Below are 16,701 nucleotides of genomic sequence, written 5' to 3'. Positions count from 1 at the left end.
TAGGCTGTTGTGTAAGCAAATGATGATTTCAGCAGACTGTAAAGATGCAAGATACCAGAGCGCTCTGTAATTTAGTGCAGCTAAACCCCAGACGTTTTTTCCCCTGTCTAACAACCTCTGTATTTCCTTTAATTTGTTGCTCGTTTTATCAGAATGACTTCATTACAGCCTCCCTCCCTGTCTGCCCTCTTTATCTCCATCAGCAGGGTCCCGTATCCAGCGGCCAATCCGATATTTCCACTGTTGCCAGGACATCCAGGTATAACGAAACAATTTCCTGCTTTTGTTGCAGATGTGTTTCCATTGTGCACTCACATTAAGTTCTCCTCAGTAGTAAATGAGAAAGCCAAAGAATTCAGCACAGGGTTTATTGAGTTATCAAAATAAAAGCACCTTTCACGTTAGATGAAAATAAGCCTGTAGACGCATTTATATAATAAACAAATGTTCAGTTTTGATCAGTTTTTGGTCCCCTGATTTCTTTGGCAGTGAGCAGAAGAGCTGCGACCAACAGGACTCCAGCTTTCCCCCATCCACTCCCAGCAGGTCGCGTTAAAAAGATATGTTTTTTCCCCACTTGGCAGTTAAAATCCGCTGCTGTGTCGAATCCTAAGGCAACATGACCGCAGACGTTTAAATCTTGGGTAGGAAAACCTTGAGGGGCTCGTTTTCATGCACTTTATCCAGAAAGCCTAAATTGAAGTAAGGATAAAGAGTTTCACTGAAGGTGTCCCTGAAGGTGTACAGGTGGGTCATGCTCTCTGCGTTGTAAAAGGACACCAGCCCCCTCTTGTAGTCCAGATACACTCCGATCCGGGCCAGGGGCTCTTCTAGAGACAGGACCTTTGGTGGCGAAGTGCCGGCCATGTACTGTATGCCGTAGGAGAGGGAGAGGGTCCAGAAGCCGTTGGCTGGGAGGGCTTTGATGACCCCTTTTCGGGGCACGGTCTCCCGGGCCACCCCAACAGTCCAGACGGTGCTGCTGTAGACTTCGATCTCCCAGTAGTGGCGCCCGTGGGTGAAGCCCTGGCTTCCCAGCAGGGACAGGGCGGCGTTGAACCTGTAGGGGTTGTCCTGCACCGTGTGGTTGAAAGTCTGGTAGCGAACGCAGGTAAGGGAGGAGGTCAGGCTGAGCCACGGGTTGGCTGTGCTGGAGTTAAAGGTGATGGCTGCAGGAACTTTAGGGAGGAGAACAAACAAATTATCCAATGAACCATGAATAAAGCTCCTTGTTTGGTGTCTGGTGAACTTGACCTGAAATATTTTGTTAATTAATTTGATTCAGGTTTCTTCTTCTCTCGTCCCTCCATGTGTCTCCTCACCTGCCTGATTGCCCTGATGTGTCTCACCTGTGTCTCCTTCTTTCCGTTACACCTGTACCTCATTGTTTCCTGCTCTCAGTATTTTATTCCTTCTGAGGGGTGTAAATTTGCTAAGCTTATCCAATGTTCAGAAAATGATCAGATCTTTTTTTTTTTTAATTAGGAAGAAAATTAGCATTTGTGATTTTATCTTGGCTTTTTGGAGTAACACAAAATCCAATGACCTGGATAGAGGCTCCCTTTCATGGATTTCCACACTCTGTATTGCAGCGGCCCTGCGAACCGTCCCTCACACAGCCTCGGTGGTGTCAACACAGGCTTCTCGAACTTCGGAGAGGGTCTGCCAACAGAAGCAAAGTCGGGAATTTGGGAAAAGGGGAAAAACGGAGACCAGATGATCCCATAGAAATGGGCTGAGGCTCACCTCTGGAGGAGACCTTTGATGCTCTGGAATCAGACACCAGGATAAACACAGGAAAAGAGACTGATGGTTAGTTGTGTCTGGAAGCAGAGGATTATTTCCCCGGGTGTTACATCAATGTCTGAGACCACGCTCTCCCACCCTGTGGCTGGGGAAAGTCCCACAGCTGAGGCCTGAGCGCAGCCTCGTGCCTGAACTCAACTCTTTATCCTCCAGATCAACGGGTGAGCTCACTGGCCTATATCCTGTCCCCAAACATACTACTTGGATAATTTAACACTCTTATCAGTAAGCTGACTTTAACTATAAACACAAAATGGCAGCAGAACCTGCCTAGTCAGAACTTCTAAGTGCTGGTGCTCAATTTTCTTCTGGAGGCACGTTTGGAACACGTCTAACTGTCCATTTTCCCTTGAAATTCATGACACATCCTGGAAATAAATCCGATTTGTATTTGAAAGCTCAGCTTTTTTGGGCTTAGTCACCCCCAGCTGACTCACTTTGCTCTCAATGCCTTCCAGATGGGTTTTGTTTACTGTGCAGGAGATCCATAGTTGCTGAACTCACCCGGAGCAGAGTGAAGGAGTCCTGCTCTCTCAGCTTCTCCTCTATCTCCTGGACAGCCCTCTGCAGACGGGATATCTCCACGCACAGCAGAGCCTTGTGCTCGTCCAGGCGGATCAGCTCTCTGCGCTCCTCGGTCTTCAGCTTCACCTGCAGCAGCTTCTCCTCCTGGTACAGGAACTGGTGCAGGTCGCTGAACTGGGCCTCGATGCGCTGCTTCAGGTCAGCGGTGTGCTCCTAAGAAGATACAGGCTGAATTATTGGAGCTCCAATGAAAGGTGAAGGTGTTCCCACTGCTCGACGTTCTCCACGTGTGCAGGTGAATGAAGGACGTCTACCTTGAGCTTTTTCACCTCCTCCTCTGCTTCCCTGTCACACTGCAGCGCCGTGTTGAGCTCGACTTTTAAGGAGTCCATGGTGCTGTTCAGAGAACCCTGTAGGAGCACAAATAACACGCTGCAAACTTCCCGCTTCCGCACCCACATATTTAGAACAAAAGCGTTCATCGCGACAGATCCGCGATGAAGGTGTCACAGAAGAACTCACTCTGTATTTCTTCTCGGCCTCCTGGACGCACATCATGGTGTGAGTGCGGTGATCCTGGGAGAGACCGCACACCAGGCAGACCAGCTCCTGGTCCTCCTCACAGTAGAGCTTCAGCTCCTCTATGTGTCTGCTGCAGCGAGGAACCTGAGCAGGAACCTTCTCGGCCACCTCGGCCTCAAGCGGGCGCGCTGCCGGGCTGCTCTCCCCCAGACCCTTACAGTAGCTCTCCACTATGTTGGCCACAATGCGGTTGGGTCTGTAGCTTTGTCCTGAGTAGACCTTCCGACACTGGGGGCAGGAGCCCATGCTTCCCTGGCTGGGACCCCTGGGTCCTGTCCAGTAGCCCTCGATGCAGCCCTTGCAGAAGGTGTGATCACAGGGCAGAGACACGGGCTGCTTGAACAGATCCAAGCAGATGGAGCAGGTGAGGTCTCTGCTGATCCTGTGCGCGTGCGCTGAGCTGTTGGCCATTTTCCCAGGTACAGGAGGGTGCCGCAGCTTCTCCATCGGACCCTGCCTGGTGAAGTCTCCCTCTTTTGCGTTCCAGCTCTTCCTGTCTGGCTTTATCCCCTGATTGAGCTTTTCCAGGTTCTGCAGATAAACCGACTGGATTTTCTTCACCTCTTTCTGACTCTTGCTCATTCCTTTGCCTTGGTTCTTCCCGTCTGCTCTGAGGGGTACAGCTGGACCTGCGCGTGCTTCCTTTCCTGTAGAATGTTGCCGCTCTGTTCGCCTCCAGCCTCCCTGTTTGATACAGTGTGTGTGTGGGGGAACTGCGGGGGTGGAGCAGAAGAGGCAGCCACCGCCTCTCACGTCCTCAGCAGATAGTTTGGATCTCGATGGGCCTACTTTTCTCTCCAGACTGATGTAAACATCAGGAAATGGGGGCGGGCCCTGGATGTGCTCTGCTCAGAGAGTGTGTGAATGTGTGTGCTGTGAAGTCCGGCCTGTGACTGAGAAAAGCCCCCAATCCTCTAAACTCTTAATCTGCTGCAGCACTAACTCCTGAAAAATGTAAAATCCACTCAATGGGATGTTGAGTGTCCGTGTGTGAGGATTTGTGTGCATGCACCTCATTTCCTGGCAGCACCTTCAGCTAAAGTAATCACTGTTGAGGAAGCATAAACAAGATCATTGGAGCGTTTCACAAAGAAGGAAAAGGTCCCTGCAGGGAATAGCTCGACCCTCGCAGACAAACACAGCCAACATCCTGCACACTGCTTCTCCAGTTACTAAAATAGATCACAGCTTGTTCCTTAATAGCCCCAAACATCTGTCCAGGAAGCTTGTTGGGTTTCTCCCATCGCTCTGGATGAGAATTTTATTTATTAGCCTTTCTGGCAGAAGTCTTGCCTCTGTGTTTTGGCTCTCTGTCCTGTGAAAGCATCAGTGACACCTGCTGGCCAGACTGTATTTGCTACATGGGATATTTTGAGATTAATTGGCCCAGTGTACAACAGCGACCATGCTGTGAATTCAGGCAGCCTGAGCTGCTAAAGGCATGAGCTCATGCACACTCACTCACTGTGACCAGTTATGACATGTAGGTACTGGAAAATATGTCAGAGAAAGGAAATAACACGAAACTTTTTTTTCCTGTTACATTCCAGGTGTGTTGAGGATTTAATTTAGGCTGTGGAAGATGGCGTAATTAACTTGTAACCTTTGGGGCGTCCATGATTAAAAGAGCGTGTCTGCATCTTCAGAGCGGCACAATCATAATTAACACGGAGGACAGATTAAGTTTGTTGAGTTAATTAAACTGTTGACATTTCCCAGCTTTGTGATTCCTGAATGTCTCCTGGGTTGGGAGAAATTAGTGAGGTGCAGCAGAGGGTAAATGAAGTGGTGGTATTCAGCTCCTCATGCTCTGCACCATCAAACAAAGGGGAGCTCTAGAAGAACTTCTGTGTTCTCTACTGCAAATTCTCACTTGGAAACTCATAAAATGAATACTTAACTAATTTTCAGTGTTTGTATGTAAAATCTCAGCACGAACTAAATGTGGCACGTAAATCCACTTTTAAGTGTGTTTCTACGGTTTATAATCGGTGTTAAAGTTTAGGTTCCACAAGGAAAGGTTGTCATTTAGGAGCCAAATGTGTCCGTGATCTGGAAAACTGCAAATATTGGTGAACTTGTCAAATAACTCAAACTTCAAGAGCAGAGAAATGGCAGAAATGGCTGAGGATCTCTGCTGGGGTGCAAGAGTTTGCTTGTAGATGTTCCAACATTTCCTGCTCTTCACTTCCTCTCTGGGAATTTCCTAATTTACCAGCAGCTACATGTTTGGAAAGATCTGGAGCCACAGATAATGAGTGAAAAGTGCTTAATTCTGCTGCTCCACCATGAACAACTTCACATTCCTCTGGCTGTTTGGGGTCATCAATGTTGTGCAAAGCTGTGTCGCCTTGATGTGGAAACTATAGTGAGCTATTACAGCAGCAGACAGGGATTATGTTGTTTTAATAGCGGTTTAGTTGCTATTGCTAATGTTTTTATTTTATCCAACACATAAATAGAGAGCATGTTAAACACGTTCTGGCAGCCTCACCTCAAAAATTGTATTGTCTTAAAGAAAATGTGCATTACAAAGGTTATTTTAGCATCATAAATGAAAATATGTTTATTGCAGATGAACTCCAGGTGTGTGCAGCCGTGCATGCATCTGTGGCAACTTCTGAAAGATAAAAATGCAACATTCATGAGGAACGGGAGAAGTAAAAGACCCCCCCTCCCTCCTTTTCACACATGCAGCCGCACACACACTCAACGGGCACACTGGCACCAAACACACACCCTCATTTAAACTGGGCTGATGTGAAGCATCAGGGAAACTGGAGGTTCTCTGGAACTCATGCGGCTAAAAATAGCCCTGGCGTCTGCAGCAGTGAGACAGACCTGTAGGGAGATAAGAAGCACAAGGACAGAAGGTATAAAAATATTCAATTTCCTGTTTTGGTGATGTGGCGACGATGTCTCCCATTCATGTCCCGTTCAGGAAGAGGCGATTACCTTGAAGGGATCGTGTTTGGTGCGTTCGTGGAGGGAAAAACGGGCCCTCCTCCCCCTGACATGGACGCTCATCTCTGCTGCCTCTGTTTGCTCAGGCTTTCATTTGGTTTTGGCACGGGGACGTTTGACCCCGTACCTGAACTCATCGTGCAATATTTGAACCTGAGAGGTCTTTAAAAGCATCTTCTCGGTGTTGGTTCTGCAGATTGGGCACAAAAACGATGCATAACTTTCAAGCGTTGTCAGTCAGGCTGTGAAACTAATAACCCTGCGCTGTACTGTTATTAATAATAACATTATTACATCCTAGCAGGGTCATAGCGGAGCTGTCTATGAAACACAGGAATCCTCTTTTATTTCCCCCGAGGCTCCGACAGTTAGTGCCTGTCTGCAACTTGTAATGTGTCGTCTGCTTCCACTTGTCACGATGCGAGCCCCGCGCCCCCCCCTCACCACCCCCCCAGCTCTATAAATGCTTCTCCCCCTCTGTCACTTGTTGAGAGGAGCATCCTGGTGGCACCACGGAGGGCAGTGATGGAGGGGAGCGGCTCATCTTGATCCTGCTCTCTGGCTCCTCAGGGCTGATGTTGCAGATGTGACGGCGACAGCGTTTCTCCTGGTGAGCTCAGAGCTCCTCCTTCGAACATCTCTCCTCTCTCCGCTCTGGCTGCGACACTTCACTGAAGGACCCAGCTGAGGAGGATCGCAACGTTTTTTCCACCCTGCAAAACAGCAACTAGAGTCCAGACGCGATGCAGGTAGGATGAAGATTTTTATTTTTTCTGTTTTGACAGGATGTAGTTTAGTGTTTCCACAGCCTGTCTGGAGTCCTGAAGGCTGCAACTTTCTAATTAACGTGTCTTTAGACTTGATGGAGCAAAGTGAAGGCTGCACAAAAAGCTGCGATTGTTGCGTGCAGAATCCAAATTTTTAGTTTTTAACTTTTTTTTATTTAAGCTTTTCTTTACGCAACACAATCAGATGATGTTTGTAGTGTGGAGACAATTTTTTCCCATTTAATTTATGAAACCCTTGATCAACTGAGGGAGAAAGTGCTGAACTGTTTCTGACTGCAGCTGATGGGTTTGGTGGATTATTCCAAATTTGGGAAGCGTAAACAGAAGATTTGGAGTGTCGAGAATGATGAAGAGTCACGTTGGGCTGGAAGGTTTGAAACAACCTGAGGCAGAATGTCTCCATCAGCTCTTTTTATTTTCCACTTCAGCAGTATTTCTGCCTTGCAGGTGTGTGTGTGTGTGTGTGTGTGTGTGTGTGTGTGTGTGTGTGTGTGTGTGTGTGTGTGTGGTGTGTGTGTGTGTGTGTGTGGTGTGTGTGTGGTGTGTGTGTGTGTGTGTGTGTGTGTGTGTGTGTGTGTGTGTGTGTGTGTAAAGGTAACATGCGTGATGTGATGACAGTGGTGGGAGTGCCTCCCCAGCAAACGCGGCTTCATGTCCTTCAATAATGCAGAACTCTGAATGTCAGATCTTCCCGTTTCTCCACATTGTTGCTCGTGACTGTATAAGAAGGTCGAGATGTTTGACTCTTAACTGCATGTGTTTGTTTGAGTCCTCCGGATGAGCCATCACGTGTCACTCGTGTCTTCCAAACAGGCGTCACAGACTCGTCTGTGCAGCTGCATCCAGATGTGATCTTTTATTAATTCAACTTCCAGGTGTAAATTATTGAGCGACATGCTTGATGCTCCGGGAGGGTGGGTCGTCCCCTGTCAGGACATCAGCATATTCCCTCTGCAAACTCTTTACATTGCAAACGCAACAACCTCTTAAAGAAGAACTGTTTTATTCATTAAGCGAACCCTGGAATACACTCAGCTGGGACAAAACGACTGGAAACCAGCATTAAGAAAACCTCAGATGAGCCACATCGAGCAGAGGGAAAACACAATTATCACAACAGATGCGTCCAGTAATCCTTAATGCCGCTCTTAAGGCGGAACATTACGTCAGCTCGGGTGCGTAAAGCTTTAGCACTGAATTATTCATCCAAATGCTGCCGGATGAGAGGTCATGTGAAGGCACAATTGGTTTGTCTGTCTTTACGAAACAAGTTTGATGGATTGTATCTGTCGGTATCTTTAATGTGTTCAAACATGACCCCCTGAGAGACGACTTTAAATTAAACCAGCGCCTCTCAGTAATTATTCATAAAAATCTCAATAATACATGAATGAACTCAACCACAACACTAAATTTGTTATTGATGGAAGCATTAACTGTGTTTGAAGATGTCGGCATGTGTTAAGCTGTAGCTTCGTGTGGTGCCGTGTTCAGGATGGAAATAATAACCCTTCAGCTACAGACAGTCAACACAATTACAGGTTGTTCAATAAGAGGATGTCAGGGGTTGCCAAGGCACTCTGCGAACAATTGGAGTTGATCTGATAAGCTAGAGTCGTGCTGCTGCGATCTCAGAACAGAAGAAAAGAGAAACGGGGAGAGAATAAATTTGGGACAAACGGAAGCTTTGAGGCTCTGGGAGATCTTTGTCAAGAGTTGTTAGGGTTGAAAAGGAGCAAAAGGGGCGCTCCTGCCTCAAGGTCCCAGGAAAGTCCAGCTAAGTGCCAAGTTCAAGACGGTCTTTCCAAATATTGATCTTTGTATACTTTGGTTTTTAAGCCCCCTGAAGCTCAGTCCCTCACTGGCAGAGGACTCACAACTGTCTGAACACATCAGCCACGCTCCAGTGTCCTAAAAAGTGCTTGAAAATATTCCAGGACGGGTATAAAATGTAGCCGCACATTATTTACACAAACAAGGGACCTAAATGTTGGGAAAGGCCAGTCGGAAGACAGGAAATCAGCCTCACACTTGTTTAATGCTGCCATTTTTGGTGTGTGTTTCTGATTTTCTTCAGGAGGATGAGAAGGCGGTGGATGGCGGCATGGTGCCCGACGCCAAAGGAAAAGATCCAAATCAGGGTGAACAGACGGACGGTTCCAAGTGGCAGAGGCCTCGGCTCACGCGCAAATCTCTGATGAAATGCTGCCTGGTGAAGTGGATCATTGCCAGCACCACGCAACAAGGGCCAGGTAGACGTGCACGCCATACCGACAGCTTTTCCTTTCTGCAGCTCGTCATCCGGGTCTCATGATGATGTTTCCAAGTAGCTCACAAGGCTTCTTATTCTCTTCAACATGTTATTTTGGAATCAGATGTCAAATATGTTGTTTAAGTAAGAGTCTCCCCTGAATGCCCCACCATGCCCCCATCCTGCCTGGTTTTATTAAATTATTGACGCTGCCCTTCTGTGTGTGCAGACTGAGCAGACTGCCAGTAATGACACATTGGTTTCCTCCTTTAAATGTGCCATGCAAAATGGTGTTTCTGAACTCTTGGATGGTTTAATTCTCGGTTATGAGTTCATCAGACTGGTTCCCAATCAGCTGCTCTGGTCCTCCACTCCGAAGTGGATCTTGTGGGAGATGCTGCCATCTAGCGGCTGGTAGAGGTCATAGCACCGTAGGAGATCATCGTTTTCTGGTGTGTGTGTGTGTGTGTGTGTGTGTGTGTGTGTGTGTGTGTGTGTGTGTGTGTGTGTGTGTGTGTGTGTGTGTGTGTGTGTGTTCAGTACAGAACACAATGGATCAATAATTTTCAGATGCAGGCTCTTGATGAAGCATGTCCTTCTCCAGGTGTGTAGTCTTTGCTGTGGACGTCTTTATTGATGCCATCGCGACAAAGATTCCCCCAAGATTTCAAGACTAAATTTCTCACTTCTGACATTTTTTTTTACATTTTATTTATTATCCGAAGGCATCTAAAGGCTAATTTGATGCGTTAGTTTGCAGCAGACCCACAGGAACAGAGCCGCCCCACCACATTACAAAGTACAGGTGGAAACTAGAAGTGAAAACGCGTTCCTGCCATATAGCTCGCTAATAAAAAAAGAACGACAACCATTAATAAAGCAAAGGTCTGACGATGCAGTCTGTGGCGATGGAGCCTCTCCACCACCTGATCACTGAAAGCAAAGTTGAGTTGTTATGAAGGGACGCAAACTTTTCTTGAGACATATTTGATGGATGACCCCCTCTCCCCCCCGGGCTGTAATGTTGCTTACTGGGCTCATTAAGAGCTGAATCGGAGGGCAGCTTTGTTTGTGGCTTAGGTCCCCTCTGCTGTCTGTATTTAATAGAATAACTGCAATGGCTCAGCACTTATGGCACATTAAACGGCACGAGGCTACGTTGTGTTTATGGCAGGTGAGGCTCCTCAGCTCATACATCTTGCATGTCTGGATAATAGCTGAGTGTTTCTCCCTGCCAGGATTTGTTCACCCATCCACAAAAATCCTCATTGTGCTCCTCTAGATGGGTAGAGGCACATTTTTTACACCGTCGGTAGGTGGGTGACGCCCGTGGGTCAAAGGTCAGGTGATGGAAGTCTGTTAATGTGAGAAAAGCGTCAATAGGGGGATGTAAGAACTTGTTTGCTTGCGTTTCTGAGTCATTCTCGCTTCATTTGTATCACTTTTACCTTCAAATAGCAGCAGAGGACAACATTTCACGCCGCCGTTACTTTATTGCCGTCAGAAGGCCCAGAACGCCCGTCGACATGCATCATTCAGACAGATGAGCAGCCTAAAAAGAGTTGCAGCTTGAAAAAGTGTGTGTTGTCGCCAGTTTGCTGCTGCAGTGGTTTAACTCAGACATTATAGATGAGTCCACTCACACGATCCCTCCTCGGGCATCCAGAAGCTTTTCTCCTCCACTTTATCTCCCGTCCTGAAACCAGTATTTAAGCTCTCAACCATTGATTTCCTTTCCCGCCCCCCCTCTTAAACTAAGTCCATTATGTTTTGCGGAGTCATCACTTGTGAACCGAACCCACATTCTTGGTTATTTTCCACCGTGCGAGAAACCATCTGCAAACATCCTCATGGCGAAGAACCGGCGATGTGGTCCGTCGGAACCTGCCGAGCGTTCGGGGTTAACGTGTGCACGTCTGCACTTTGTTATTCTTTACTACGACTTTACAGCCGTAGTGTTTATCAGATCCTCCTGAGTTATTGACCTTGTTTATAGCCCATCGACCCAGAAGATAGAGGCAGGGCCGGGCCGGGCCGGCTCCTGCGTCCATAAGTGCTGCTGGTGCCCCCCCCACCCGGCCCGAGTGCATCAATGCTCAGTGGTTCCACGTCTCTGCAACAACGAAAGAGGACAATCGGGGACAAATTCCTTCACACACACACACACACACACACACACACACACACACACACACACACACACACTTGTACTTGTACTTCTGTCTTTGTGAGGACTTTCATAGACATAATGCATTCCCCAGCTCCTGACTAGCCCCAACCATCACGACTGACCCCTGACCCTGACCTAAACCCGTCTCTAATGTCAATCTCAAAACCAAGTCTTGACCACAAAACAGACCTATGACGTTGTGAGAACCAGACAGAATGTCCTCACTTTGCTAGTAGAATATAGATTTTGGTGCTCAGTATGTAGCAAGAACACACACACACACACACACACACACACCCACACACCGACTGCAGGAGATGCAGAGGGGGTGGAGCCCCTGAGTGGAGGCTGTTGTGAGGGAGAACTTCAAACAAACGAGCTCAGGATGAAAAATGTTGCTGCGAAGTAGCAGGAATGGATCTTCTGCAGGCGGCGGTGACTTTGGATAACTTTAGAATCAGGGACTTTGGTGGCAAGTGCACGTGACGGACTTTGAAGCTGATTCCTCGCTGTCTTCCTCTTTCTAAAAGCTTTGAATCCCGATTATAAGCGGCAACGTACGTGGATTCCTACATAAATAAAAGGATGTGGCTGAGGAGAGCTGACGATATTATTAACAACATAATCTGGTCACATTAAAGGAGGGTTTATTTGGGGAGCCCTTGTTTTCGCTCTTGTATCTGATGCAAAGCAAACATGGAAGGCATGGAAATAATCGCCATCATTGTTGTGATCGGACTGTTCATTGTTGTGCTGAAGCAGTTTGGGATCTGGGAGCCCTTATCGCTGGAAGGTAAGAGCCCAGAGCCCATCTGAAGAAGTTTGTGTGCTTATATTTGGCTTTTGTGATATTTAAAGAGTCTCTTTTACTCTCTGCATGTTTGAAACCAGATTCAGGAAATAATGTTATTACAATTACGTGAATTTCTTCTCGTTTCTCTTTTCCAACTGTCCACCTGTGTTTTGCAAAGATGGTGAGTAAACCCCCTGGTGCAGTATTCTATAGTTCAGACACTTCCAAATTCCATCATTCTTTATACTTTTTCAGTAAAAAAGTGCATATTTTTGCATGTGTTATTCACTCAAACTTGTTTATATGTCAAAACTGCAGTTAAATATTTAAACATCCCTTCAGCATGAAAAGAAGTTCATGATCTCATTTTTTAACCAAATGTTATTGAAATGTTCATCAGAATTGTTGCAAAATTCGGTATTAATGCAATTTTTTTAAGCAGTTTCTCATAATTCAGACTTTTTTATATTTCATGTGTAAATAAGAACTACAATAAAATTAACCCTACAGTAATGAGCCATGAATTTTCTTGTCAAACATCTAAAATTTTGCTGCTAGACGATAAAAATGACAGCTGTAAAATGATTTTTCAACTTTTCCCCCCAGCAAATTCCTCCAGCAACAAGTTGCTCTTTACTCACAATTTTCCTGCTTGTCTCTTCAAAAACTTGCACTCCTCTTATTCTCCCCCCATTTCCCATTCATTTTCGTTAAGATGGTGAGCCTTTTGAGTTAGCTACCACAATCATGCTTTTCAGCCTTTTTTTAGTTTTCCCCGCTCCTGTTCTCGCCCTTTTCCGTCTTACCTCTGCTTCCTCCTGTCTTCCTCTCCTCTCTCTCCCGTTTCACCGTCTCTCCGGGACAGACACTTGTGAAGGCGACCTGGAGCTCTCCATGGTGCGGCACCAACCAGAGGGCCTCGACCAGCTGCAGGCCCAGACCCAGTTCACCAGGAAGGAGCTTCAGTCGCTTTACAGAGGTTTCAAAAATGTACGAAAACGGCTGGAAACACTGTCGCTCATTGATAATCAGGTTTGGTTAAATGTGATTGAATAATTTCCTCAGATGGGTGAGAGTTTTGCAAGAATGTTACAGTGGTATTTGGAATGCAAGAAGGAATTACAACACACGCCTACTGATTTATTATTGATCCTCAGAAGATAGTTCTGACTGAGCAGAGAATCCTGCGCCTTCATAAATGTCAATGTCAAGGTTGAAATTTTTGATATTTTTTGTATGAGTGTTTTCAAGTGCTTACAAATTCTTCCTCAACATAAAGTAAGATTTAACTCATGTCAGTTTGTAATTGGAATATTTCAAAACTTATTGACGAGTTGCTTCAATTTTTGTTGTGGTTCATTTAAAAAACAACAACCCTACGATACTGTGTAAATGGCGCCATCTAGTGGTTATAATTATTCACTGCCGTTGGAGATGAACTGAAAATGGGACAACGGGTTTACTGTTGTCTGGTTTTAATTGAGTCATTATTTCTGTGTTTGTTTCTCAGGAATGTCCCAGTGGTCTCGTGGATGAGGAGACATTCAAGAACATTTACTCCCAGTTCTTCCCACAAGGAGGTGCAGCTCAACGGACACAAGTTTCCGTTATACAAAATATAAGCATTTTATTTTCTGATTCCATCATAGATAGATAGATAGATAGATAGATAGATAGATAGATAGATAGATAGATAATAAATGAAAAAGGTCGTGGGGATGTTTATACGACCTGTTTTGTTTATATGTTCTCAGATGCAACCATGTACGCTCACTTCCTGTTTAATGCTTTTGACATGGACAGAAGTGGTTCCATACGGTTTGAGGTAAGGTGGGCCCATTCCTTTTGACAAATTTTAAGGCACCAAACTATTCGTGTAACACACAGACTTCATCCTTTTAAATGAGACGGGCTTCTTTTCTCTCACAGGACTTCGTGATTGGATTGTCTGTCTTGCTCAGAGGTTCTGTGCCAGAGAAACTGCGATGGGCTTTTAACCTGTATGACATCAATAAAGACGGTTACATCACCAAAGAGGTATATTACATCACACTAGGATAAATGCTACCCGGACACACGCGATTGCTGCATGTCTCTGTTTCCCTGCAGGAAATGATGGCAATAATGACGTCCATTTATGACATGATGGGCAGGTACACCTTACCCACCATTCGAGATGATTCCCCTTTTGAACACGTGGAGAAATTCTTTCAGGTATCACGTCTACTGCAGCCCGGAAACCTCTGCGTGATCCTTTGTCTTGCTATGGAAGATCATTTAGCTTGTTTTTCTGCAGAAGATGGATCGGAACCGGGACGGAATGGTGACGGTTGAGGAATTCATAGAAACCTGCCAAAAGGTAAAGTCACGACAAAGCAGCCCCGACCCGCCAGGCTTCGCCAAGACCTGACCTGGTGTCTATTTTATGCTCCGCACAGGATGAAAATATAATGTCTTCCATGCAGCTCTTTGAGCACGTCATCTAGAGTCCACGGGGGTCTGTGATGCTGCTTCGTCTGGAACGTTCTGGGCTTAAAAATAACTTCAATCAGCCTTGGGTGGGGGGAGAGAATTGGGGTCATGTAACGCAAACAATTTGACACATTTCAAATTAATCTGGTGACGGAAGTCCATGCAGAACATTTCAGGTCTTACTTATTCCAACTGTTGCTTTGTTTACAAAAACACACCTTAGTCTATAAAGCATGAGCGCCCAGCATCTTCGAGGCTTGTGATGTGAACCACTTCCAACACGCTGTTTCATTTCATACCTGGGGTTGAGCTGAGATGACGGTGGACATGGATCATACTGTAAAGAGAGGATTTTATGTTTGTCCTTATGTCCACCCCGAACCTCTGGCAATAAATGCACATTCACACCATCTTCTTGTTGATTGAACTTTATACCAGCTAAAGCTGCAAGAATCACAAGCTAGGACAGAACAAATGACCGAATCTATCTTCACATCTTCAAGAAAAAGGGTGCAGAACAAAAGAGGCGAGGAGTAAATAAGACTTTTAATCAGTGATATCCTACAGGGCAACGCAGGAGCTCTGCTCCAGGCTGGTCTGAACAGCAGCCATCTGTCACGATCTTCCCCAAAACAACTTTGTTTTCAGAAAGGGAGGATTTGATGAGGAAAAATCGGCATTTGTTGAAAACATGCCCTGGAGGCACTTCTGTACTCAATAGAACGCACTGCGACCATCTCCTTTTATATCTTTCATTGCAGCTCCTCTGATTAATCTCTTCTGAATAATGGTTTCTTTTTTCTGGACTCCACATCACTCTCTTGGTATTTCCTTTGTAAACAAAACAAAAGCGAGCTTGACATTCTGTTGGCCTGTCCAAGTTCACTTCACTTCCAATCAAACTAAATAATCAATAATAGCTTTGCTTTGATGCCTCCCTTGTCCTACAGACGACTCTAAAAAGAGCATTATGGCTAATAAGCTCACATCAAAATAAACACGCACGGTTTTACTGATGGAAACAAACAGGTGTCAGCGGCTGCAGACCTTCGATAGAGAACAGCCAAAGCCTTTGCATAATGAAACACCTCCATCAGCTAAAATCATTCAACCTCTACTGTATTATTGATCTTGAACCAATAGTGGAGCGGCGTTTGTTTTGGGGTGGAGCTGCACCCCAGAGGATGTAGGTGTGGGAATAAAAGTGCTACCGAAATGCAACAAGTGGTTTGAAGGACATTCGCTTCAGCATCACAACCTCACACTTTGACCGCAAAGGAAGGTAAATATTATTTATTGTAAATTATACTGATTTCTGAAAAAAACATGCACTGATTCATTCCTGCAGCTCCACTTTAGCATTGGTTTGAAACCTGCGTAAATGTGAGCTTTGATGAGGGGGAGGCAGAGCAGCAGGTTTATCATGATAGAGCCTAATAAACACACACACACACACACACACACACTCACACACTCTCGCTCACCGCCTGGTTAATCCCAGTGTGGGCTGTGTGGATTGTTCTGGACGCCTGTTGTGTTTGTGCAGTGGACAATAAGACTTTGGATGAGCAAAATCAAAAGCTTCACTGGCAGCTGAGATAACAGACGTTAGGAAGCAGGTGAGAATGTGCAAATCAAAAAAAAAAGATGCTGTTAAACTGTAATAAAATGAGTAATTTTGGTTAAAAACCCATGTTGGTGCGTTTTTCAGGGTGCTGATCTAATGACCGGCCAGCAGAAGCTTCTCTCGCTCTGGGTCTGGCTGCTGCTGATGGCAGCGCTGTGCCCAGGTGTTCAGCATGCGTACGGCAAGCGCGGCGGCGTATTCAAGGGCCGCGGAAAAGGTGACGGCACCCAAGCGGCCCCCTCCCAGGGCCGAGGCCTCCCCAAGCCGGGCCTGAAGTGGGCGGGAGCAGCGGCTGGGATCCTGGGAGGCACCGGCACCGGTTACGGCCTGGGCTTCCTGGGCAGGCACAAACACGGATCCGGGGGTCACCACAGCCACAGGGCGGAGCAAGACCAACGGCCGTACCACAACCAACGCCACGGGTTCTACAACCAGTCCCTGTGGAAGGCCATCGTCAACGCTGCTGCCCCCGTTTCCACCAGCAAGGCCTTTCTCGCATTCGCACACGTGTTTTCCTTCCTCGTCACGGTCTGGATAAGAGACATCTGATGACTGCGAGAGAACCCTCGGGATAGATTAAATAAAAGTGGCTTTAAAGGCAACAACCCCGTGTGTTACTTCCAGCATCTGTCGGGTCAGTGCGAACAACAGCAAATGTGTTACGCAAGAAGGTTTTAGTCTCTATTTAGAATCACACAAAGTTTAAATTACTTTAAGCAGAGA

At 46.2% G+C, this 16,701-nt stretch overlaps 2 protein-coding genes across 5 annotated transcripts; one reads left to right on the top strand and one right to left on the bottom strand.

Moving 5' to 3' along the window:
• Positions 1–354: 354 nt before the first annotated feature.
• Positions 355–3,676, bottom strand: trim69 (tripartite motif containing 69). The gene is made up of 6 exons (XM_057019314.1): positions 2,854–3,676; positions 2,646–2,741; positions 2,311–2,544; positions 1,747–1,769; positions 1,547–1,662; positions 355–1,178 (listed from the first exon to the last, which is right to left on the bottom strand). Exons 1-6 carry the CDS (start codon positions 3,493–3,495, stop codon positions 634–636), a joined length of 1,656 nt encoding a protein of 551 aa, XP_056875294.1. The 5' UTR covers positions 3,496–3,676; the 3' UTR covers positions 355–633.
• On the top strand, positions 2,495–14,761 carry LOC130517439 (calsenilin-like). 4 transcript variants are annotated; one of them, XM_057019321.1, is made up of 10 exons: positions 2,495–2,626; positions 6,448–6,626; positions 8,743–8,923; positions 12,745–12,869; positions 13,390–13,459; positions 13,634–13,704; positions 13,809–13,916; positions 13,989–14,093; positions 14,176–14,238; positions 14,318–14,761. In XM_057019321.1, exons 2-10 carry the CDS (start codon positions 6,621–6,623, stop codon positions 14,363–14,365), a joined length of 777 nt encoding a protein of 258 aa, XP_056875301.1. In that variant the 5' UTR covers positions 2,495–2,626; positions 6,448–6,620; the 3' UTR covers positions 14,366–14,761. The 4 variants fall into 4 exon arrangements, with proteins under 4 accessions (XP_056875301.1, XP_056875302.1, XP_056875299.1 ...); XM_057019322.1 differs by lacking the exon at positions 2,495–2,626 and having other exon boundaries at positions 6,360–6,626; positions 8,743–8,917; XM_057019319.1 differs by lacking the exon at positions 2,495–2,626 and having other exon boundaries at positions 6,360–6,626.
• Positions 14,762–16,701: the final 1,940 nt, after the last annotated feature.

This window comes from Takifugu flavidus, chromosome 20 (genome assembly GCF_003711565.1).
Source record: "Takifugu flavidus isolate HTHZ2018 chromosome 20, ASM371156v2, whole genome shotgun sequence".
Lineage (NCBI taxonomy): Eukaryota > Metazoa > Chordata > Actinopteri > Tetraodontiformes > Tetraodontidae > Takifugu > Takifugu flavidus.
The sequence above is the reverse complement of the archived record's forward strand: the minus strand, read 5'-3'. Positions and strand labels throughout refer to the sequence as shown.

Excerpts from the sequence above, each read along its gene's own strand:
- LOC130517439 (XM_057019321.1), top strand. Across the intron at positions 12,870-13,389 it reads TTTACAGAGGTTTCAAAAAT|GAATGTCCCAGTGGTCTCGT; the intron begins GTACGAAAACGG and ends TTTGTTTCTCAG. Across the intron at positions 13,705-13,808 it reads GTGGTTCCATACGGTTTGAG|GACTTCGTGATTGGATTGTC; the intron begins GTAAGGTGGGCC and ends TTTCTCTCACAG.
- trim69 (XM_057019314.1), bottom strand. The coding sequence starts at position 3,495 with ATGAGCAAGAGTCAGAAAGAGGTGAAGAAAATCCAGTCGGTTTATCTG. Across the intron at positions 1,663-1,746 it reads ATCAAAGGTCTCCTCCAGAG|ACCCTCTCCGAAGTTCGAGA; the intron begins GTGAGCCTCAGC and ends TTCTGTTGGCAG. Across the intron at positions 1,179-1,546 it reads GAAAGGGAGCCTCTATCCAG|TTCCTGCAGCCATCACCTTT; the intron begins GTCATTGGATTT and ends TCCTCCCTAAAG.